At 39.7% G+C, this 24,277-nt stretch overlaps 1 protein-coding gene and 2 long non-coding RNA genes across 3 annotated transcripts; 1 reads left to right on the top strand and 2 right to left on the bottom strand.

Annotated features, from left to right (window-relative positions):
• Positions 1-464: 464 nt before the first annotated feature.
• LOC124073754 lies at positions 465-9,393 on the bottom strand. Its single transcript, XR_006845721.1, has 4 exons — positions 8,544-9,393; positions 8,285-8,387; positions 3,553-3,755; positions 465-602 (listed from the first exon to the last, which is right to left on the bottom strand). It is a non-coding gene; the product is annotated as an uncharacterized LOC124073754 (long non-coding RNA).
• herc3 (HECT and RLD domain containing E3 ubiquitin protein ligase 3) lies at positions 592-23,091 on the top strand. The gene is made up of 24 exons (XM_046416197.1): positions 592-817; positions 2,150-2,309; positions 2,664-2,740; positions 3,591-3,812; positions 4,253-4,344; positions 4,552-4,682; positions 4,812-4,963; positions 6,072-6,145; positions 6,638-6,762; positions 6,941-7,000; positions 10,392-10,503; positions 11,528-11,717; positions 12,536-12,699; positions 12,860-12,973; positions 13,224-13,250; positions 13,361-13,459; positions 13,588-13,758; positions 13,864-14,007; positions 15,468-15,634; positions 16,806-16,872; positions 17,680-17,762; positions 19,530-19,713; positions 20,252-20,354; positions 20,479-23,091. Exons 1-24 carry the CDS (start codon positions 595-597, stop codon positions 20,685-20,687), a joined length of 3,150 nt encoding a protein of 1,049 aa, XP_046272153.1. The 5' UTR covers positions 592-594; the 3' UTR covers positions 20,688-23,091.
• On the bottom strand, positions 15,627-21,361 carry LOC124073748. The gene is made up of 4 exons (XR_006845720.1): positions 21,275-21,361; positions 19,552-19,694; positions 19,194-19,278; positions 15,627-15,761 (listed from the first exon to the last, which is right to left on the bottom strand). It is a non-coding gene; the product is annotated as an uncharacterized LOC124073748 (long non-coding RNA).
• Positions 23,092-24,277: the final 1,186 nt, after the last annotated feature.

The raw sequence follows: 24,277 nt of genomic DNA, 5'->3' as shown, positions 1-24,277 counted from the left end.
AGACAGAGATCAGAGGGACATTAAAGGGATCAATTTGGGGTCAGGTGTCTGAAGTGTGGCTGTGATAGTCCTCGGTGTGAGTCTATTTGTTTGCTTTTTTAATCTTAGGCAAACTTTCTTGGCCAAGTATGTGAATACATACAGAGAATTTGCCTCTCCCAATGTCATTATATTCTGTACCCATTTGTTTACCACCCTTGGTTAACTCAGCCAATATATATACATGTGGATTGGACCGCTTGGAGCTGTTTAAGCTGGGATTATACTGACAGGGGTTATTTAAACACTGTGCCTGTTCCTTGTCATCCTACTTACATCATTCTCACACACAGCCACGCCCACCTCTAAACCTGCCTTTACTTTATTCTTAAAATCATCAGTGGTTGACTCATGTAGCACAGTGATCAGCATGTGTTCTCAATGAATGACCTTTTTTTAAAATAAATAAATAAATAAATAAATCTTCCAGGGTTGGAAGTTCCTTGAAGAGGAGAAAGCGGGGCTGCCCTCAAGCCTGAACATCTTTGGCTTCCTGGGCCGTCACCCTCTCGCTGCCACTTCAGATTGGTGGTCGTCTCCTCCGCCCTCACCAACATGTTGTGCTGGGGGAATGCAACAGATGGACAGTTGGGTATTGGTGTGGAGAAGAACCCCATGTTTGAGCCGAGGAACTGTAGTGCGTTCAGTGGCAGGGGACTGAAAGAGGTTGCCTGTGGAGGACAACACTCCATGTTCCTGCTGCATGATGGAAGTGTGTACACATGTGGTTCTAACAGCTGTGGACAGCTGGGCCACGACAAACCAGGGATTTCTCCAGGTAAGCATTTAGTGTGAACAGCAGCCTGACTTTTGGTCCATCATTCCAAATTGTTGGTTGTTGCACCACCTCGCAACACTAATTTCAGCAGATGTGAGGATGTCGGTGAACATACCTTGTTGTCTTTATTGTTGTCTGTATTGGAAGTGCTTGCCACAAAACCAGTGGAGAATTTTGGGCTATGCCAGCGTGTCCAATACTTTGGTCCAGATATATCTCAATATCTCAACTACTGGATGCAGTGAAACTTTAGACAGACACTGATGGACCCTAGTGCATGGATCCTACTGACTTTGGCATGTGATATTTCCTTCAGTGTCACCGTGAGGTTGATGTTATTGGTTTTAATGAAACATCTTGACTGCTTGTTGGGTTGCTGTAAAACTATCAGTGCATAGATTTTTTTCTTCTTTTTTTTTAACCAAAGCGCCTCCATTTATGAGTGGGTTCTATTGGGAACATCAGAAACATTTCAGGAGATCTGAAACGCCCTCATAGCTCATGGTAGTGACTGCAGACAGTAGTGGGTCTGTATTGGTATCATGTGGGTGGAAGTGTGTGTTGTGTGTTATTTTGTATAGGCATGTGGGTGAAGCTGTAACAACAGTGAATACATTCAAGAGTCACTGCATCTTGAGCAAATACGCAGACTTATTCAAAAGATGGTTCTTGCATACCTAAAAAAGGATGGAAACTGCCTCGATGATTTTCTGACATGCTTCACTTTTTAGTATATATTTGTAAATCATACTGTGGCATTAGCTCAATTAAAATTATTATTATCATTATTATTATATTGTATTGTGTTTGTTATTTCCCAAGCAAAATAATAAATCAGTCATAAAGAAGTCTGATAGCAAGAAAATGATTCACCTGCTGTACAGTTTCTGGTTATCTGTGCTACATGGTGTCCTCATACGTGCTACTTATTTTGGAATTTGTTTTCCATGATGTGACAAAGAGTACTGCATGGAGCCGAGCTCACTTTTACAGCGCAGTTGAAAGCACAGATGATTCAGGGGTTTTTTTTCCTCTCTGTTTATTTAGTTTTACACATGCCTAGCTTCTGAATCTCATGTGTTATTCTGTCATTACATGCAGTGCTTGTCTGTTTTTAGGTGCTTTAAAAAGAAGAGAATGATCGGTTTTTGAGTGGTCTGAAACATGAGTTAAAATGCCTTACGTGGGTCTGGTCTACGAGGGCATAATGAACACCAGGCTAGGATGTACTACATGAGATTGTATTTCAAAAATCAAAGCCTGTGCACATTTGGATGTATCCTTTATTCCTTTGTCATGAAACTGCTGACGAGCTCTTCCCTCTTCCCACAGAGCTGGTAGGAGCTCTGGATACTCAGAAGATAATGATGGTGTCGTGCGGTTGGGCCCATTCGATGGCAGTGAACGAGCAGGGTCAAGTGTTTGCCTGGGGGGCTGGTGAAGAGGGCCAGCTCGGCCTGGGGACTGCAGAGACGGCTGTTCGAATTCCAAGGTGACAGTAACATACCATAGGGGAATTTAAGCTTTTATTGTGATAGGAGGAAAAAAGGAAAAAATTACTTTGAAGAAATTGGATTTTTTGGTGGGATATGAGCATCACAGATGACGGGGGTATTCAAGTAATTAAAACAGATAACAGGGTCCATTCATCCGTATAACAATGCTATGAAGTGTTCTGTTCTTATGAAATTAAAAAAAAAAAAAATGAATTCACTGATTTATTTAACTATTTAGATGCATTTAGTGCTTGGCTGCAGGATAGTGAAAATGTTACGACTGTGAACGATAATTTCAATAAGTTGTGCAAATGTTTTGTTTTTTTTTGGGGTTCTTTTTTTCTGCCTAGGTTGGTCAAAAGGCTGTGTGACCACCGGATCTCTCAAGTCATGTGTGGAAATCAGCACTGCATTGCACTTTCTAGAGGTGTGAAAGACACAATCTCTTAATAGCACATCACCACTGTTCAGATCGAGAGTCTTGTATCCTTCCATTTCATGTCCATCTCCTGCTTAGACCGCTAGCACTTTAAACTTTGCATCAGAATGCATTTCAAATTCATCTTGGCTGACAAATTGCGCTGTGTAGTGAATGTCAAACAGTCAAGCACACATGCCCTGTTTGCATGCATCATGCCCAACACTGTACAGTAAACAGTAATTTGTTCATGATCAAAGGATTTTGAAGTCACCACAAACAGGCACTTTAAATTAAATTATATCACCTTTTGAGCCCAAAGCTTGTTTTATTCATCTGAGAGTACATAAATATAAAATGGCAGAAAGTAAATGTAGGGCACTGCATAGTAAATTTAGATTTGGGACACAGCCACTGTCTTTTATTTTGAAAAAAGCAGAAGGGTTTTATGTGAAATTGTGGATACGACCTGGGTCACAGGGGACAGCACTGTGATTGGACCTTTTTTTTCTCTTAATTTGTTATTTCTTCGAGATGGTATGAAGTCACATAGAGAGACAGACAGGGTGAAGAGGGAGAGAGGCCAGAATCACACTGAGGATATTGCTGATTCACATTTTGTGTCAGCCCAGGGCCCGCCAACTCAGGTTAACGTTGATATTTTTTTTGGTATAACCCAGGTGAAATCTGGGCTGGGCTTCTGTTTCTGCCCCTGACTGAGGTGGGATCCATAAGAACGAAGGTTCACAGATACAGATAATACCACATTACCAAACAAATGTTGTATATTTGCCCGTGTTTGCAGTAATCTGTAGATTTACCGTTAACTGCTTTTGTCTCTCTGTTCTCTTCCTTTCAGATGGCCAGCTGTTCACGTGGGGCCAGAACACCAGCGGTCAGCTCGGTCTCGGGAAAGGAGAGCCAAGCAAGCTGTTCCCTCATCCCCTCAAGTCTTTGGCAGGAATTCCTTTGGCAAAGATAACCGCCGGGGGAGACCACAGCTTCGCTCTCTCCTTGTCTGGAGCTGTGTTTGGTTGGGGCAAGAACAAAGCTGGACAACTGGGTCTCAATGACAAACAAGGTAATAATCAACTGGATAGAAAGAAGCCAGATGCTGGCATTCAAAAGAAATAAATATGTTATTGTTTATTATTAGCTATAATGGTATTCTACAGGGTTCTTTTGCCAAGTATGTCCATCATTTTACTTACTTTAGCATTATACAGGATGAGGTGTTATGACTAGTGTTATATTTAGCCACGTTGAGGGAGAGAGCCTACTGTAGAAACGTTTCATGCAAAATGAACACCAGTGTCTTTTAAGTTTTTATTTTTGTACTTGCTGTGATAACCAAAATATACCCACTGGACAGTAAAGTCTGATCAATTGCAGCTACAGTAGTAGATTTAGATGGAGCTGTTGCTTTGTTCCCTTAAGTCTTACCACTGGTTTGAAAGTCAAACTAGTACTGCTGAAGAACAGTGTGACCTTGCTCTGGTTTCACATGTCCTCTTTCCACAGACCGCGCTGTCCCGTGCCACATCAAGTTTTTAAGATCTCAAAAAGTTGTTCACATCAGCTGTGGAGATGAACACACAGCAGCCCTCACAAAGGTACGAATGGAGATGAATCCTCACGCGTTTTTTTTAAATTAAAACCCTCTAGTTACATCAAATCTATATTGTATTCCAGTCAGACTTCCTAACTCCAATTTTAATCGACCACCTGACATATCTGAGCTTTAAATTCTGGTCCTGCAGTTAAGAATCTCTGTCTCAGACAGCCCCCCAAAAATGTGTACTGTATTGTCTCACTGGCAGGATGGCGGCTTGTTTACATTTGGTGACGGCTCGTGGGGTCAGCTGGGTCATGGCTCCACCAATAATGAGCTTTTACCTAGACGTGTGCTGGAGCTCATGGGCACTGAGGTGTCCCAGATTACCTGCGGCAGGTACTGTCCAGTCTCAACCATTTGGTAGACCTGACTTGACTTAGATTCAACTATACTAATAAATTCTGTGTAGTGACGTTGGTTCTGCTGCTCTGCATCCTAAATCTTGCTGCTTTTTCCTTTTGTCAGGCACCACACATTGGCGTTTGTGCCTTCCACTGGTGTGGTGTATGCGTTTGGCTGCAACAGCCATGGCCAGCTGGGTACAGGAATACTGCGGGATGCCACAAGCCCGTTTCCCATCAAGGCCAGTTTCCTGTCTGGTAATTTCCATAGCACAGGTAAGACTCCATGCCTGGCTATTACATGTAACATTTTCCATTCATTAGTACTTATTTGGTGTTCAAACATGCTTTCCCTATTTTCTAATGAAATGCACGTAAAAGCAATAGCAAGCAAGACAATCTAAGCTGGTGAAAATGTAACATCGCTCAAAGCTGAAAAGAAAACTGGCCTCCGATTTGATGTAAGCAGGTAATAACAACCTGTTCACTCAGATTATAGGGAAACGTCCAGTTAAAACTCACATGAGCTTCCAAGTGTTTAACTGTCCCGTTGGGATCTTGACAGTATCGATGCAAAGTTCTACGAGCTTTCTTAAAGGTATACACAGCAATTTACTGAAAGAACAAAACCAAAACAAAACAATGTATAGCCTCATACAAAAGTAATTTCTGTCAGTCGTCACTTATGACCCTCTAGAAGTGTGTGGTGGTATCTCTGTCAGTGGAGTCTCTGCCTGTATTTTCTCATTTTATTAGTGCTTTGCTTTGTCAGGACGTTTGTAAAATGAACAAAGGAAACTCTAATGAACTTAAATAAAGAGGGATCTGAAGCAGGGAGGGTAACGCAAAGAATTAAGGTCCAAACAAAGAATAATCTAAATGAAAGCCTGGCAAAAATAACAAAAAATAGTCCAGAGAGTAACCAAAGAGGAACACAGGGAGTAACAATGAGACACTAACAACATGTTGAACTGGAACCACGTCACTAGATGCCACTACATTCAACAGCACTGAACCTTTAATAAGGTGCAAGAAAATACATGAGAAAAGCTACTACACAAAGCACAAAACTGTCCCTATAAAATCCACCATTGTTACCGTCATTGGTATGATCAGACATCGACTTGTGATGTGAAACAGTTTGCTGATAACAGAATCTATCGGGTCGCAGAGAATCTTTCTTAGTCCATTGAACAGTATTTTTATGATGTGTATCAGAGATTAAGTTTTTTTTGTAAAGCGTAATTTCAAACAAACGCAATTGGAAATTCTTTACAGTGTGATAAAAATCAAGGCTTACAACTACTTACTAAGTAATTCTTTGAAGAAGGGTTATAAAATATTGACCAGCTAATGTGCTGTTTCTCTTTCCTTTCTTTGTTAGAATCAAAACAATATACAGTGACCAAAATCATCTGTGGAGGAGACCATAGTTTCTTATTGTACTCTGATGAACGGGTATGTGATTTCATAAAGATTACAGCGACACTCTGCTATTGTTATTACATCTGCTTTGGTAAACAGTTTTCCTTTTACTTCTTCTTCTGTCCCTCCCCTTGTTTCTTGCAGTTCTCTAATCACACACATTTCAAAGCTTAATCTTTGCAGTTTAACATCTTACAAAGCATTTTTACTGCTTATCAGTTCAGCGTTTCACCACAGGGGGGCAGTAACGTCCAAGCTTTTACCAGCTCTGACAGCCTATTGGAGATATACTCTATATGGAGCATTTGTCTGCTGCAAATTTCCTAGAAATTGTCAGGGATGTGCACTGATAAAGACATAACACCGCTTCGGCCCCTACAGCCATAACATTTAGACCTCAGGCGTGCCCCATGTGGGACACAACCCAGACTGAAGCCCAGATGTCCCTCAGCTGAACTGTGAACGCTCTTCTAAATGTTTGTGACAGTGCTGTTGTGTTGTCGCTGTTTGTCTTCCTCTCTGCAGAGTTTTGTCCCCCCAGAGGACCTCAGAGTGATTAACATCAACAAATCAATCTCCCACATCAATTGCGAAAGATTAAATTCGTGGAGGTTAAAGCTGATGTACAGCACAGATTCTAGTGTCACTAAGTAAGTCAAGTAATGAAAGTGATTTGAAACGTATCACGTATTGCCGTATATAAAAATGTTTGTTCTCTTGAAGATGTTTAGTATTAAAGGTGGTGATATTTTCACACATAAGACTTGATTATTTTTTTAATGCAGTTATATTTTAATTGTCGCTGTACTCGTATGTTTTCGTGTGCAGTGACATCATTATTCAACTCTCCTCTACGGCTTGTTGGAACGCCAGCTTCTTGGACCAAAGGTATGTAAACGCCATGTTTACAAAGGCTTATTTAGTGGAAATTATCTAAGTGGTCAACTCAAAATACTGTGCTAAATGTGAGATACTTTTACTTTAATTTTCAGATTTTTTTTTTTTTTTTTCAATTTTCTGCTACTTTGTACTTCTACTCCTTTATGTTTTAGAGCGAATATTGTACTTTTTTGTTTTTTTACTCCACTACATTTATCTCCTGTGTGCAGTTACTAATTAATTTTCAGATTATGATAAGCTTGTAAACTGAATATTTTTAAAAATTGAACTAGTGGTTCCTTACAAAAAAGTCAGTGTCTTGTCGGGGCCTATTGATATGTTTCAGTTGTTAACAGTTCCACCAAAGAGACGTTTCCCCTGTAATTTTCTCAGATGGTTTTATTTTAATCAATAGTTTGATTCTCAATTTGACTGTGCAAAATAATTTAAAGTTTCACCAAAAAAAGCAACCGCCAGATGCTGCTTACACAACGATTAGTCTGTATTAAAAGTCTGTTATGTAATATTTAATAAACATGCCAGTCAAGAGAAGAATTTTTCTGCAGAATGAATCATTTACTTTCACTTAAATATTTTAAATACAGTGTTTTTCCCATGTATTTGTACTTACTGATTACTTATTCCACCATTGGAAGGTTTAAAATAACAATAAACCAAATATAACATGGTATAAAGATCAAGTGCAAAAAATAGATGGATCTTGTCTACTTAACTTCGCATTGTGTATGGCACTTAAAATGGAAAGACCCCCCCCCCCCCCCCACAAGCCTTTCCAAGTTGTATTACTGGTGCAACAGGATCACTTTCTGTTTTCCTCAGAGTAGCAACTACCAGCAAGAGAGGACAAAAGCACAAGTTTATTTTTCCATTTAGTCTATAATGGAGTCAGCAAAGCATATAGAAACTGTGCCAGCCTGCCAAGCCTGAATGGACCACCAGTCAGCCTTCATTTTCCTGGAAGAATTCCAGCACAACGGCAGACAAAACTCCACAGTGAAAATGAGGTTTATAGGGAACCAGTATAAACGCAGATGGTGTCACTCTGTAGCCATTACACTGTGCATCACCATGTACTTCGTAATGATCTTTCAAAGCAACAAAACTTTGAGTTCAGGACTATTGATGAAACACATACCTGCCTGAAAACAAAGTATCATTTTTGCAGCACTTTTGTTGTGCTGTTGTTGTGCCACTTGAAGAATGTACTATCGAACAGAAAAAGACAAATACAGCAAACTATAGCAAGGACTGTGTAATCTTTGAGAGGTCTACCTGGTCCTGGTTCCTGGTCTGTCACTGCGTTCGGCCAAAAAGAGCAGAGAGCACACACACAGCATCTCTGGACTGACTCCAGCCAGGTTGTGGATGGTACAAACTGTCAACAAAGTGGAACAAGTGAGAAATGAAAAATCTCATTGCCCTCCAGTGTTAAAAAAAAAAAAGTGGTCCAAATGTATTTATTAAGTTTTATCACAATCATACTTGCCACTCAGGCGTGTACACAGAAATGAAATAGAAAAGGAATACGTACGCAACCAAAAGACCATGTGGCTGAACGCGCAGGCCCGCATGTAGGCGAGACTCCCGGGAACCGATCCAGCAGGGAACTCACAGGATCCACTTCCTTAAGTCGTCTTATCCCACAAAATGCGCTGATTGTCAGGCTGTGAAAGATGCTATCTGTCTGGTCACTGAGACTCCAGATTTGTCTGACCACCAGTCTTTGTGTAGGCGTGACGGATTTTTAGCACAGACTCATCAGCAGATATTTATCGTGACCAGGGAATGAACTGTGGAGGCCATCGGGGTGGAAAACAGGTCGCTGGGGAGAACATGGAGTACCTCAAGTATGAAATTAAACAGGAGTTGGCATTTACTTCAGCTATCATCCAGATTTTGTATTTAACCAGAAATAAACACTTACTCAAGTACTGCACTTAAGTACCATTTTTTCCACTTATTTTGACTTTTCAACTTCAGATTACTAATACAAAACAATTAACAAATACATTATTGCTATGATGCATTTTTATACATGCACTTTAATAGTTAAACATGCAATGATGATACACAATATGGACAAAAATATTGGGACATCTTACCACTGCACCAACATGGGCTTTAATGACATTGCATTCTAAATTGCAGCTTTAACGGCTTTCATTCTTCTGGGAAGGCTTTCCACAAGATTTTAGAGCGTTTATTTGGGAATTTTTGCCCATTGATGCAGTTTAGCATTTGTGAGGTCAGACACTGATGTTGGACCAAGAAGGTCTAGCTCACAATATCTGTTCCAGTTCATCCCAAAGGTGTTGGATGGGGTTGAGGTCAGGGCTCTGTGCAGGCCAATCAAGTTTTTCCACACCAAATTCATCCAACCATGTCTTAATGGACTTTGCTTTGTGCACTGGGAGACAGTTATGCTGTAATAGAAAAGGGCCTTCCCCAAACTGTTGCCACAAAGTTGGAAGCATAGCATTGTCCAAAATGTCTTGGTATGCTGAAGTATTAAGATTTCCCTCCACTGGAAGTAAGGGAGCCAACACAAGCCCTGAAAAACAGCCCCATCCTAATACTTCTGTCTGTATGTTGTATAAGATTGGCACACATGAATGCAAACTTGATATTCAAGTTTCGACAGTTTACTAATTGATTTTCATCACATGGAAATGATTGGTAGCCAAGGACTGCCTGGAACTTTAGGGAAAAATATACTATAAATACATCAGCATTTAAAAATGAACTGGAGTGGACCTAAAACTTTTTTTTTTTTTAATTTTCAGCATGTCAGTGTGTGTCAAATTTGTGCTGCTCATCTGGTTCTATAAGCTCACAGTATTCTGAGAAGTAAGTGGGTCATTGCTCACACTCACAGTGTACTATCTGCATCGGTGTTGCTTGTTTGGCAAACAGCCTCCACGAGATCAGATGTGATGTATTTGTGTTGTGTCTAAATACGATCTGCGGTATAAGAACGTGAAGGCTTACACTGTAAATAGTTGCTGTCCTTCATGCTGAGGGGTTTTGTTGGCTTTGTGTAGACTTGTTTATCAGTCTGAACTTACTCCCTGGCTGAGCAGGAGATCTGCTTAGGGACTGAATTAAATACCTTCAGGCTTTGCGTTCTGTGTTTGTGTGTGCACGTGTGAGTGTTAAGAATTAGCACATCTACCATTAAGTGAACTTGGTTCACAGCTGACCTGCCACGTGACAGGTTGGAATGGATGAGTCCCTAATCCAAAGTAATGTGCCTTTTACACTGAGGATTTACCACAGAGTTCCTGAAACTGATCTCTGGCCTCTTTTTATCCTGTTTATAATCACCACTGAGACATCTTAACTAGTCTGCACACAGTCATAAGTTTGTTTGCTTTCTCAGTGATGATGCCCACTTCAAAACCAACCCAAAGATCCCAGGCATCGATCTCAACTCTGTGAGAATGCTGTTTGCGACGCTCAGCAAACCGGCTTTTTCTGGACTTCTGGAGCAGGTAGCAACCAGCAGGGTGTTGATAATAAACATTTAGATTCTCTTTTTGAGCTCCAAAACTCCATTTTCTATATTCCAAGGACACATGTGTTATTACTGCTTCGTAATGCCTCTTGGTGTTGGCTAACTTTCCTTATCCAGGGAAAATGGAAATATCTAGGATGAAGGTTGTAAATATTCACTGTCAATATCCACTGAATGTACTGTTAAAGTAAGTAGTAAGTAGTCTGAGAAAATGAAAGAAAATTCAGCCTTCTAATTGCCAGTCATGACCGCTGCGCAGCATCGGCTTCATAGTCTCACTCTACCACTTACTCAAATTCAAACCTTCTTATAGAAATCTAAAACAACTCCAAAATACAAGGCCATCTGAATATCACACAGTAGAAAGTGTTTGTTTTCATTTCTTATGAGCCAAAATGTCCAAATGCATAAAAGAAAAAAAAAAAACTTGACTCAGATTTGATTTCCAGGAAAGTCTCAAATTAGTTTTGTTTTTGCCACCATAATGAAGGAGTTAAGGGAGTAACATGGGGATTGTTAAACACCATGTACTATCTAGCTTGTGTGGTATATAGAAAAACATCCAAGTCGTTTGTGAATATCCAGCTTGTTTTGAAAGTACATCAAGTCCTACCGCATATCCATGGCACAAACTCAAGGACTGAGTCACAGCTGCTTCAATTAGCTCAGTAATGTTTGGGTTCGTGCACCTCAAACCAATTTATTCTAATTTGTGTAACCCGAGGCCTCATTCCAGACCACTAAAAGCCTCTCCCAAAATTTACTGACTGATAGTTTTCTCCTGCTGCCAAGTTGATCCAAGCATAATTGAAAAAATATCCCTTAAATTCATCTGGTTTATTTATTGATACTTGTAGCTTTCAAACATATCACCACACACTACATTTCAAAAACAAAAAAGAAAAAAAATTCCGTATCAGAGCAAATACTTTCTGTTTGATCTGTGTAATTATATACGCAATACGTTTCCTCCCTCTATCTGCTTCCATCCCTCTGTTTAGGCCACAAAGAGTTTTGAGAGTCTGTTGATCCCTCAGCTGCCGCGCTCCCCTCCTGACGTCGAGGCCATGAGGATCTACCTCATCTTGTCCGAGTATCCGGCCCTTCGGGACTCAAAGAATTACATCCGCCTCACTATCCCCCTGGCAATGGCCATCCTGCGGCTAGACGCCAACCCCAGCAAAGTATTGGGTATCATACTTGCAGGCACACACTACAAGTCTCTTTCATAGCAGTCAAGTCATTTAAAGTCGCTTTTGGTAGCTAATAACACAGACCATCCTGTCGTGTGCACCATCACATCACATGACTCTTAACTCGTCATCTACATTATGTCAGCGCCCTCACCCATGTCCACCTGTGAGCCACCTGAGCTTAGCTTGTCATCACGAGAAAAAATAAGCCACCAAACATGAAAACGGCTCCGGAAAAGCATCACCAAAGTGTAAAGAGCCTGACTGATGATGGATTTTTGAAGCCAATATTCATATCTGGCAAATTCAGAAGTTGCCTTCATGGAAGTAAAGTTCAGCCATTTGCTGGTCAAAAAGGGTTTACCACATACCAAAAAGACTCAGCTCTGAACTGACCCTTAAACTTTTATCTGTTCACATAAATGCAAAAATGCTTAAATATATACTTTTCACTATGTATTGTTCAAATTTGGACAGTCACTCATGGTTTTGATCCACATTAAAAGTGACAAAGTTCAAACCCTGTTAACTCTCTCACCTCTGATAAGAGCTGCATGAATGTCGGCTTGTCGGTTTTGGAAAGACTGTCGGACGCAGACTCATGGCGAAAACAAGTGGTGGTGGTGGTAGTGGGGGGTTTGAGGTGCTAATTGAGGTGGTGAAAAAACCTTTAAAACATCCTGATAAAGTATAAAAACTAACTTGTTTATTTCAAATCTACACTGACATTTTTACACGTAAAAACATATTTGTTTACTCCGAGTGTTCAAAAATTTACTGACTTTAACTTTTTTTTTCCCCCCTCTGTCCCTGCAGATAATTGGTGGTGCATCGTGGACGACAGTGTTTTCACCAGGATGGTCGATATGTACAAGAGCATTGTTGTGTTTTTGCTAACGGGAGGCAAGACGCTCCTCGTACCAGTCTTCTATGAGAACTATTTTGTTGCCACATTAAGGCTGCTGGAGAAACTCCACAAGGTATCCACACAGGTCACTAACTGTTCCTGTAAACAAATCTGCACCATCCCTCAGTACAGTCTGAGGACATAATGTGCCTGTCTTGGTCCTAATCTATTGATTGTTATGAACCCGTGACATTTCCTGGAGCTTAGGCAGGTGTTTTATTCCATGTAATAAGGTAAACCTGAAGGCTCACCATGTGGAGTACAACCGCTTTTATATTCCTGACATCACCAACCTGGTGGACATCCAGGAAGACTACCTCAGATGGTTTCTGAGTAAAGCTGAGATCGTGAGTACTGACATTGTTTGACAGTGTTTCACTTCCTTGTTAATCCACACACTCACGCGTTCTTTTCTCATGTCGTTCTCAGTGTCTGAGGAGACAATGTGCGAAAGTTTCTCCATAAATGCTTGTGTTTTTCAGTTCAGTGTTTAAGTTTACAGAAAAGCTCCCATGACTTCTTTGGAGGTCAGGGGGATTTCATAATCTTCTTACAGTTTCATTTAAAGTCAGGACTTTGCTTTCTGTTGTTTTCCAGAAAATGGAATCATCCTCCCCTTCACAGGTAGTTGATTTCAAGACTGTACATGAACATCTAAAATTATGAATTACATTTATTTGACTTTTTTACAATGTTATTAGTGTAATAAGTATATTTCCTAATTTTCCTTGCAGAGTGACTTTCCCTCAGTGAACCTATGTGCCTACCCGTTCATATTGAACGCACAAGCCAAGACAACCATGCTGCAAACAGATGCTGAACTGCAAATGCAGGTGCCTGCTGTAAAAAGTAGTTTTCTTGCGGTTTCATACAGTTTTATCACTTTGTATTGAAGGTTTTATTTACGTTTTAGTCAAAAAATGTCCTCTTTTGCTTTCTTCCACCTGGGACTGTTATCAAGATGGCAGTAAGCGGTGCAAACCTACACAACGTCTTTATGCTGCTGACGCTGGAACCCCACCTTGCTAGGAACCCTTACTTGGTGCTCCATGTGCGCAGGGACCATTTAGTGAGTGACACACTACGTGAGCTCACCATGTACTCTGATGTGGACCTCAAGAAACCGCTCAAGGTGAGAGCGACGCCAAAGCTTTTTGACAGTCACTGTAGTTCTGTTATTCTTTTTTTCCACAAAAACCTCTAACTTTTTTGTGATGTCCTCATCTACTTTCTCCAGGTGATCTTTGACGGCGAGGAGGCCGTAGATGCTGGCGGAGTGACTAAAGAGTTCTTCCTGCTGCTGTTAAAGGAGCTGATGGATCCCATTTATGGGATGTTCACTCATTACAAAGAGTCCAACCTGCTGTGGTTTTCAGACAAGGTAAGTTGGTCTGCACAGCAACACTGTGTTTACGCACTAATAACCTATAAAGACTTACTTCCTAAGCAAAAATTAACCTTTGAACCTCATCTCATGGTCTTAAGAGTTTGGTCGGTTGTCATGGAAACAGTTCAGCTGTAATCATGTGTGAAGTACAGTATGCTACTTTGGCCACTGAGTTTAACTGTACAGTCTACACATTTTCATATACTGACTTTTGTCATTCCTTTTTCAGCTGTTTATAACATTTGTAGACATTATGTTCACATATTAAGCAAATGAAGCAATATTAAAAATAAATATATACATGTATATAAATGAATTAAAGAATCAGTGAAAGAATGTTCGCTCAATATCAAAGGTAAAACTACAGGCACAATATTTACAATATTTAAATATAAAGGTAATACTTAAGCGTGTGATTTTTGCAGCCTTAATGAGAATGTAATTTTCTGTATCTGATAAAGACGCATTATTTTTGGATACATGCATTGAAAGAGGCAGGGTCTTGTTTCAGCAGTATAACACTGTTTACTGACTGAGACTGAGAACCTTCACCGACAACATTGTTTAATGTAGTTAAGGGTTATTAATACACTAATACTAGTAGTATAAAAATTACGCTGATGTGCCACCATGTTTAAATGTCAACATTGTGAGTATCTAAAACTATGCGTAGAGCATTTTTATATCTAAGTACAGCTTTGACATGATAACATCAGCTTTTTCCATGCTGATAAAGGAGTTGTTTTTGTCCTTTGTGGGCTCTCTGTGGATGACAGGCAGCGACAGTTCAATGCATTTTATCAGTGCAATGTAATGTAGAATTAGAGATATTTCACCTGGAGGATTGTACAAAAGCTCAAAATGCATGCTTTTTATCATGGTTTTGTTTGTTCTTTTAACACCAGATTGCAGTAAGCCTATAATGGATCTGCAGATGTCGGGTATTTGACCTGCAGCTGTATTTATTTATAGAAACAGCTGATGTTTCTAACATTACACATAGTGTTACTGAGGCCCGATAATAAATGATCCAGCCATGAAACAGAATCATCACGACCTGTTTTGTCCCTATCTGTCCATCCAAGTTCAAACTGCTTTTCGCAAACCCCTTATTATATATTATATATGTGCTAATTGTTTCCACCTCCTCATCACATAGTTGTTTTTTAAGTGTTTTACTAAAACGTGCCAGCATTTCTGACGAAAAACAGACAAATATCATCAGGATCTGACAGGTTAGAATTAAAAAAAACATTTAAATACCTTTTTTAACTTTATTGGGATTGGCTGGTTTATAAGCTTTAAGCTTGTGGGTCGTGATGAATCGCCAGTTAAGTTCATGTTTCTGTAAACCCACTCCCACTTGTTTTGTTAGATGTCAGACGTCAGACAGCTACAACTGAGACGCAGTAAGAAATGCAACAACACAATCATTTTCTCATGTATGTTTGCAGTGTTTTGTCGAGCAGAACTGGTTTCACCTGATCGGGATCATCTGCGGTCTCGCCATCTACAACTCCACGGTGGTGGACCTCCACTTCCCTCTGGCTCTCTACAAGAAGCTGCTTGATGTATTGCCAACGCTGGACGACTTGAAGGAGCTTTCACCCACTGAGGCCAGGTGACGCGTCTTCCTCCGAGCTTTGAGCAGAGGGGGTGCAGTGCAGGACATATGCAGCTGTATTATTAACCAGGCTCTGGCTTTGTCTTGGAGATTGCACCTGCTGCCAACATTTCACCATGGGAACCTGTTGCATGAAAAGTTTTATTCATTTTAAGGGAAAGTAAAAAAAGAAACATTTTCTGTTTTTCCATTTCAAGTTTTACTAAATTGTGTAAAATTGTAAGGGATGAGTCTAAAACACACACATTAAAAGAAAAAAAAAAATCAATCTCTTCAGGCTTGTCATCAGGGTGCAGGACTTACATAACCAGTGTTGTTTTTTTTTTTTTTAAGTAGCAGTGAAACCGACTGCCTCTGGGAATTGCTCCTCATTGAATTTAGAGCAGGAAGGCTCAGCATTTCCTCAGCGCCTGATTGTGTCCAGCCGAGTATTGATTTTGAGATTATTCGTCTACAAGCTACAAGTGGAGCTGCACAGCCTGTGGTGTTGCTATTAGTAACAGCACAGCCTTAAAAGATGTAGTCTCGAAAAACATTTTACACACCGCGCTTCTATTTTGACTGCCTTAAAAGTTTGATTAAACCAAAATCTAGACTAAAATCACTCACTGGCTACCTCACAAAGACAGGAAAGAGATAAGACATTGTTTAAGTAATAGTGTAAAATGCACTAGATCTAATTTGTGATAAAATATGTTGAGATTAAATTAAATTAATATTTAAAAGTCCTCTCGGGTCTCTGAGTTTTGGTGGTAAACGTGCAGCACGTTCTCTGCAGGAAAACTAACACGACGCGACAGCTGTAGGCACAACTGATCCCTGGTTTTCAAATTTAAAAGTCAAACGGGGACAGTTTGAAACCTGGGACAGCAGGTGAATGTAATAAACTGTCTGATAAGGTAGGAAAACAAAACAGACGCACGATCCCACAGAGCTTGCAGATGTGTCTGCAGTAGAGGACGTGTTAATACAACATGTTCCTGTATGCATGATGATATGCACAAAGGAACGTTTTTTTCATATTAAATACACTAATTAGTTTCTCCTTATGCCTTCCTACACGTGAACCTTTTTAATGATGGTGATCCTGGCTTTCACCTTTCGTTAATTTCATAACCTCATCCCCACTGTGTTAACCGTGTTTTACCTTCTGTTTGTTCTTCTGCAGGAGTCTACAACAACTTCTAGACTACGAAGGAAGTGATGTGGAGGAGACGTTTCTTCTCAACTTTGCTGTGGGTATCTTTTTTTTTTTTTTAACCCTCATTAACACCAACATTAAAGATAAAGTTAACAAATCAAATGAAAAGATCAAAACCGACACAAATCTAAAAAAGGTCACAAATGTAAAGTTTAGTTTATGAAAAGGGTTAAATGATTATCTAAAGACTCAGACTGGACTAAAAAAAGTGTATTTGTCGGGGACTATTTTCAGGTGTGGATTAATACACATAGAGTGCACTTGTGAGTGTATACAGCAGCAGGATCATACACCTGTCACAAATTGGCTTCTGAATACATTTTTACTGACACGGAGTGACTTGCTCAACATAAGTCATTTCTTTTAAACATTCTGAGTTTTTAAATTATACTTATACTACTTATACTTATACTTTAAATTATACAGCAAGACTGAGAATGTTTTTGTTGATATTGATCCCATTAACACTACTACCAAAACTTAATATTGGTATCAGTCGCCCTACCTCTTCCATATGGGATCATCTGTGTCCGGGACATGTCGCCCAGGGCAACCGTCTGGCTCACTGACGTATTCTTAATTGTGTTTGGACAACAAAGGATCTCTGTGGCTCAGAGGAATAAGATATATCAGGCGATGCATGTTTGCAGGGTCAATTCATCACTGCTTTTGCTCCTTTTATGGGAACTTTTTGACATTAAATAAAAAATGTGTAATGTCATCAGACTTTCCCCTTTAACTGAAAACCGTGCATATCCTCTACATCCTAAAATGTCTAAACTTCACTCCTGAATTGTACAAAACACCAATCTGGAATCTGTTTGTTGTGTTCGTATCTCAGATCACCAGGGAGAACTACGGGATGACAGAAGTCAAGGAGCTCGTCCCTGGAGGAGAAAGCATCAGCGTGGACAAAAACAACAGGTGAGGCAGCTCGATGCATCAAACCGAATTGCCTGTAGTTTTAGGTAAAGCTGATATTTTGTTGTTGTCCTTCACTTGATATCTCATTTGAAATGACCTTGTTTTATGGATATTTTTAATGCTTTACACTCTGTTCTCTCTGGGAGATAAACAGATGAGGTTTTTTAATATTTTTTTTTTTTTTCCTCCAACACTGAGATTATCATGCGCTCACACAGCTGGCGGCTCGTGGCCCGTTGTCCCAACAGAAGGTCATGTTCTGCGATGAGAACGCAGAAAACAAAGATTGATTTTGGCGTTTTAAACACGATTCAGTGTGCTTTTCTCCACAATCAACACCCTGGTTTTTGTTTTGTTTTGTTTTGTATTTGTTTTAATCTCGTCCTTGTGCCCGTGGCATTGATTACGGCGTTTTGTGGAGGAGTCTGCAGAGACTTGAGGGTCGGGTGGTGTCAGCATGTCTGGCTGCCGGTGCTGAACAGATGGCGAGAGCTGCAGTGACCCAAGTTGCTCCTGCGAAATCCCCTCAACACCCAAATATAAAATTATAATAACAGTGACAATAGAGAAAATGATTGTTGCACACACTGTTGATTTAGACTGTAGATTAGATTGTCAGACAGATGAACCTGTGTGTGGGTGTGATTTATTTTATTGAGCTGTATTGTTTCGCAGGGTGTGGTATCAGTCTGTGTACTGTATTTGTCGGCTTATTGAGGCAGCACTTGTGTCTGCGCTGGCTTGTCATTCCAAGCTTCTGTGGCCCAGTTTACTTTAAAGTTTAAAGTCAGTAAAACTGTATTTTTTTGGAGCATCTTGCTTCGTTATTTTCAAAATTTTCCTGATGTTGTGGCAGCGTGTTAAACAACAAGTCATCATTTTTAGTTTTTATTTTGTGGTGAGGAGTAGGACTGTTCAAAAATGCTCTTGGTTTGAAAGTTTAAATTAATCAACTCTTCCTGGTTTGCAGTATATTTTAGAGATTTTTTTCTATCACAGGATGCAGGTGTGCACACAATCTTTGCATAGAAATTTTATACCAAATGAATAGGAAAATTCTGCTAATTTATATTCAGTAAAATTCAAATTATTGTAAAAATGTTTTCTACAAAGACATGTATAGTCCTGTCATTAGAGTTAATCTATTACTGATAAATATTTGGTCAAAATTTCATATCTTATGGGCCTCAAAATTTATAGTGTGATGTCTATGGACACATTTTCCCACACAGTGTTTTATGTAGGCTTTATGTATGGTGTCCACTTGTAACTCCTCACTTATGCTTTATAATGTTACAGTTAATCAGATCAAAATGTTTTATTCATCATTTTCTGTAATTTGGCTTCGACAAAATTTGCTCTCCTTGTATTTTAAAAGATGGACTCACAGGTCCATCCAACAGGGCTGAAGAGATTATCGATTTAATTCACCTGAGTGACACTCTGGAGTGAGACCTCACTGCGATGTAAACAATCTCAGATCAGGCTGGATGAACCGGCTGCAACTCCCATGAACCTGGGAAAGAAAATGTAATAGCTCTGAATCACATCTGAACTGATCATAAAATCACACACACACACACACACACATAGACACAGTGGAAGAGGAAGTGAATGTTTACAGTCACACCTCGAAGTCTGAATGAATTCTTTCCTTATAACCTGATTTGTGAGGATGCAGCTGCTGTGCAGAACAAATTAATGATCTGAGTGTTTACTTAACTTGCAGGGCGTGTGTGTGTGTGTGTGCGCGCGTGTGTGTTTCAGGAAGGAGTTTGTGGAGGCCTACCTGCTCTACGTGTTCTCAGACTCGGTGAGCGAGCAGTACTCTGCCTTCTCCGCTGGCTTCCTGAAGGTTTGCGGGGGGGAGATCCTGTCGCTGTTCCAGCCCTGCGAGCTGATGGCCATGGTGGTCGGCAACAATAACTACAACTGGGAGGAGATGGAGAAGGTAAAAACTTTGACCTGCTGGTGTTGCCAGAGGAAAACAAAAGTCAGGATTCATCCTCAGGGGACCATGAACGTTTACACATAACTTTTTGGCTAAAAATATGACGAGAACAATCAACAATCACAAAATAAGGCCAGAAAAATAAATAAAATCAAAATTAAAGCAACAAATATAACACAAATATCCTAAAACAGATATCACTAATCATAATATACTTTTTTTTCCCATTTTAGTTTAGGAAGAGGAAAAAAAAAACTGTATTTGAGCCAGAGTTAGTCTAAAAGGCCTATGTTCATGTTAAAAAGGCACCCTGAAACAACACAACCAAATTAATGGTTTAAACAAAAACACAGTTTAAATGGGTGATACTGACTGTTACTTTGTAACTTGAGATCTGAACAAAGGTGGGATGAAATGTATGCTGAAGGTGGAGAAATTTGATGCATGCGCGTCTCTATCACTGACAGAGATGAAATGATTTAGTGATGATAAAATGAAAAAAAAGGCTCTTCATCACCGCATCTTTTCTTCTTTGCAGAATGCCATTTACAAAGGGGAGTATACAGCCACTCATCCAACAGTCAGGTTATTCTGGGAGGTTTTCCACGAGTTCCCTCTTGAAAAGAAGAAGCAGTTCTTATGTAAGCGTTTCATTTATTCATTGCTTGATCTGCACGACAGCTAAATTCTCACCCCTGAAACGTCTTAAAAATGGTGTAAAAATATATAACGAAGCCATCCTGACTCTGTCTTCTGCGTCTGCAGTGTTCCTGACTGGCAGCGATCGGATCCCCATCCACGGCATGGAGAGCCTGCGCATCGTCATCCAGTCCACCACAGCGGAGGAGCACTACCTGCCGGTGGCCCACACCTGCTACAACCTGCTCGACATGCCGCGCTACCAGACCAAAGAGATCCTGCGCCGCCGCCTCACTCAGGCTGTGGAGCAGTACGAGGGATTCAGCCTGGTCTGAGGAGCGCAGATCTGCAAACGCTTTAATGCACTTTAATAGCAATACTCCACCATGTCAGTGTCAAAAGACTGTGATGGAGGACTCCAGGAGACAGGAAAGTCAACTCTCTTTATATCCACATACAAGATTGTGAATCATCTTGAATCTGAAAGGTCTACGTATGTAAATTCAAATGTATTATTGCTTTTTTGTTTTTAATCGCTTTGGGCAAAGTTTCTCAACCTTTCAGGACCATTTGGAAGAGGCATGAGATTTATTTAAAATGAATCACAGACTAAAGGAAAATGACAACCTGCAATCATAAAAATTTTGGGACCTTAAATCAAAGAGCAGAGAAGGTTGAGAAACTGCAGCTTTGGATGTTTGCAGCTTTATTTCTTCTTCTTCTTTTTTTTTTTGCACAGCTTTGTATTTTATATTCAACTCCTTAAATTCTATTTTTCACCTTTAAAGAATTGTGTTATCTCCTTGAGACAATATATCTGCTTTCTGTTACTTTTAATTTATTAAACAGAGTGGTTATTTTTTGACAAAATAAAAATATGTACATATGTATGTAAATAGCACTGAAGAAATATTATCTTTACCCTTGACATTAAAAGGAGTGTTCCTCCCGCTGATCCTTTTAAATCTGGACACCAGCATGTCCTCTCTTCCTGAGGACAATGGAAGAGTATCCAACAGGCAGGATGCAGGATGAGACATGGTGAACAATATTTGCAATCCGTCTTACCTTTTGAGCTGTGGACCCAAGCAGCTGACTTTGTCTTGAACCTGCATTCAACAGTGTTGCCTTCTCCAGCAAAACCCTCAAGAAGAGCTGACTTTTTCAAGTTGTTTTTAGTGTCATTGACTGTGTGCATGTTCATGAGTGAAAGCAAAAAAAAGAAAAAAAGAAAAAAGAAAAGAAAAAAAAACTGATTTAAAAGTGTGACATTTTGGGTAATATGCTCGTTAGCTTTCTGGCGGAGGGTTTCTGAATGGCAATCAGTAGCCGGTTAGCTTAGCTTAGCACAAAACCTTGGAAAAGGCGTGAAACAGTTAGCCTAGCTGTGTTCAGCGGCTAACAAAACGCGCTTACCTCCTCCACTAAAGCTGTCCAGTTAATCCGTCACATCTCCTTTGTTTCATCCTTACGATACGAAACGACAATTCGTGTTTAGCAGAGGATTATGTACCCAGCGATACTAACTGGGACTGGTGTTACACCGTATTCTGTGACCTCAATAGGAAAGGAACTCAATTTGTCAGTGTTGCCGCCACCTTTGGTGTCGAGGTGGGACAGAAAACAACGTGACTGGGATGAATTAACTGTGGATTTGGGATTTTGTTTTTTCCCATAGAAAGTATCTGTGTAGATTTTCAGCTAGTGTTTATTTCTTTTACTTTATCCCGTACCGTATTTCGATAGCTGTTGCCTAACATGATGCCGCCATAGTATGTAGGCAGGGTCACAGAATACGAATTGTCATTTTTACACCTGTTTTTTAACACGGCCGAATCAAAGGAGATATAACATGTTAGCTTTATGCTAGCTAGCGGGAGGAGTTTTTTTTTTTTTTTGTTTCCGGTCTTGTTGCTAGGCTACGCTAAGACGCTGCTGGCTGTAGCGTCATATTTGACAGACGTTATGCTGAAGTTCCACCAGAAAGAGAATACGTGTACCAACCCAAGTGTTTTTAAAACTATATAATCATTCAAATTAGTGACTGTAATCACTCTTGTTACCCAGTTGGAGATAATTAAAATGTGACATTTGTGGCAGAATGACATAACAAGTGCGTATTTAACAGTGTGGGCAGATGACCTGTTCAATATTCTATTAAAAGTCAGAAGATAACTGTATCTATCATATCACTTGTTCTAAAACTTGCTCTGATGCGATATTTATTCCTACAGTCAAACCTCTTAATCCGAAATGTTTAATTAGGTCGTGCATTGGCGTGAAGTGTGTGAAATGGTCTTGCATATAAAAATCTATATATTTTATATATTTCATATATAATGGTGATGTAAAAGTGACGTGTCCTGACTTAACAGGTCACACTGACGCATCCATTTAGCAATAACAACCTGAACGAGCCCAGTGATGTAGTGATAACTCTGGGTTGTTCTTCTAAAGGTCTTCAACACTGGACTCTTCTGAGATGTTTTCTTAGGACAGTTCATCCTCTTGCTTAGCTCTATACTGCATGTACACACATGTTCAGTCAATATATTTGTCTAATTAAAGCTGATTCCTCCTGCAGAGTTTAGTCCTATGCAAAGGTTTGTGCAGCCCTTGACTTTTTTGCACCTTTTAATGTGCTACTGAAAATGTGATTTTTTGCATATTTGTCTGGAATCTACACAAAGCTCCCTGTCACAGTCAACTTTTTAAATAAAACCATACGGTGTAAAAGCACATTTCTTGTATCTTTTGTGATTGCATCATTGGACAAAACTATTTTCAGCATTTTAAATGATGTTTCCAAGCAGCTGTGGCTTACGTCTAAATCCTAAGCGAGCGTTTCTATATTAAGCCCAAGTTTGGAGGTTTAATGCTGATACTAACTCCCGTTGGCCAGGCAGCGCCTTGCATGGTGGCTGCTTTTAGCGTGTGTGTGAGTGTGTGTTTCTACTTAAGCGCTATACAAGATGAGAAACAGCCATTGATATAAACAAGGTCTACCAAGGGTCCAGCTTTCAGTCAGAACACAATATTCTTTGGGAAATGAATTTTCCCTGCTGTAAATCTTTTGTCAAATTCCAGGCCTTTTTTCCCCCCTTTTTGACTTGTTAACATTTGATTACGTCCTGTAAATAAGTATACACAACATCACGTTAAATTAGCATGTTTTTGGAATAAAAAAACATATTTTTCCTTACTATGGTGTTGTGTGAACTGAGGGGGCTGATGCTGCAGTCTGTATTAAGTAATGACTTCTTTCTTGGGAGCTGATTTCTAAAAAACAATGCAAATGATGCCTGTATGTCCACACACATCACAACATGTTCCAGACCTTTATGAAGAACTTTTTTCTTTTAGATTAACTTTAGTCAAGCTTACTTTTGCTGCATTATTAACTCACGTTGCATCATTATGCACACACGACAACAGTGATTAACAGGCCTTCATATCTTTAACGTCTCATGTTCGGTTTGGCCCTGAGGAGCAAATCAGATGCTCATGTTTATACAAATATCTTTTGCAGAATAACACAAAAGATGTTTGTGTTTAATGTTTTTAATCAATATCTGGAGGAGTTTAGTAGCTCATTATATTTATTTGCCGCCTGTTTTATTTTTCTATTGATGAGATTGTTTTTACCTCGTTTTCCCTAAACAAACACGACATCGCATTAGTTTGGTCCCTTTTCGTGGCTTCTAAACATGCGTACCTGCGAAGAGCAAAGAGCTGAAAGAATTAGTCGACTGACTGATTAACATAAAGCAAATGACACATTTTTTAAAAAAAGATAATCTGCTTCTCCCTGTTTTATATGACAATAAAGCAAATATGTTTGGGTTTGGAACAGTTAGTCAAAACCAAAAACCTGAAGACGTCCACATGAATGCAGTCACACAAAGGAAATCCACGCAGCCCAAAA

Source organism: Scatophagus argus, chromosome 2, assembly GCF_020382885.2.
Source record: "Scatophagus argus isolate fScaArg1 chromosome 2, fScaArg1.pri, whole genome shotgun sequence".
Lineage (NCBI taxonomy): Eukaryota > Metazoa > Chordata > Actinopteri > Scatophagidae > Scatophagus > Scatophagus argus.
This window is presented reverse-complemented; position numbering and strand designations above follow the sequence as displayed.

Excerpts from the sequence above, each read along its gene's own strand:
- herc3 (XM_046416197.1), top strand. The coding sequence starts at position 595 with ATGTTGTGCTGGGGGAATGCAACAGATGGACAGTTGGGTATTGGTGTG. Across the intron at positions 13,759-13,863 it reads ACCTCAAGAAACCGCTCAAG|GTGATCTTTGACGGCGAGGA; the intron begins GTGAGAGCGACG and ends TACTTTCTCCAG. Across the intron at positions 16,873-17,679 it reads CGTTTCTTCTCAACTTTGCT|ATCACCAGGGAGAACTACGG; the intron begins GTGGGTATCTTT and ends TTCGTATCTCAG.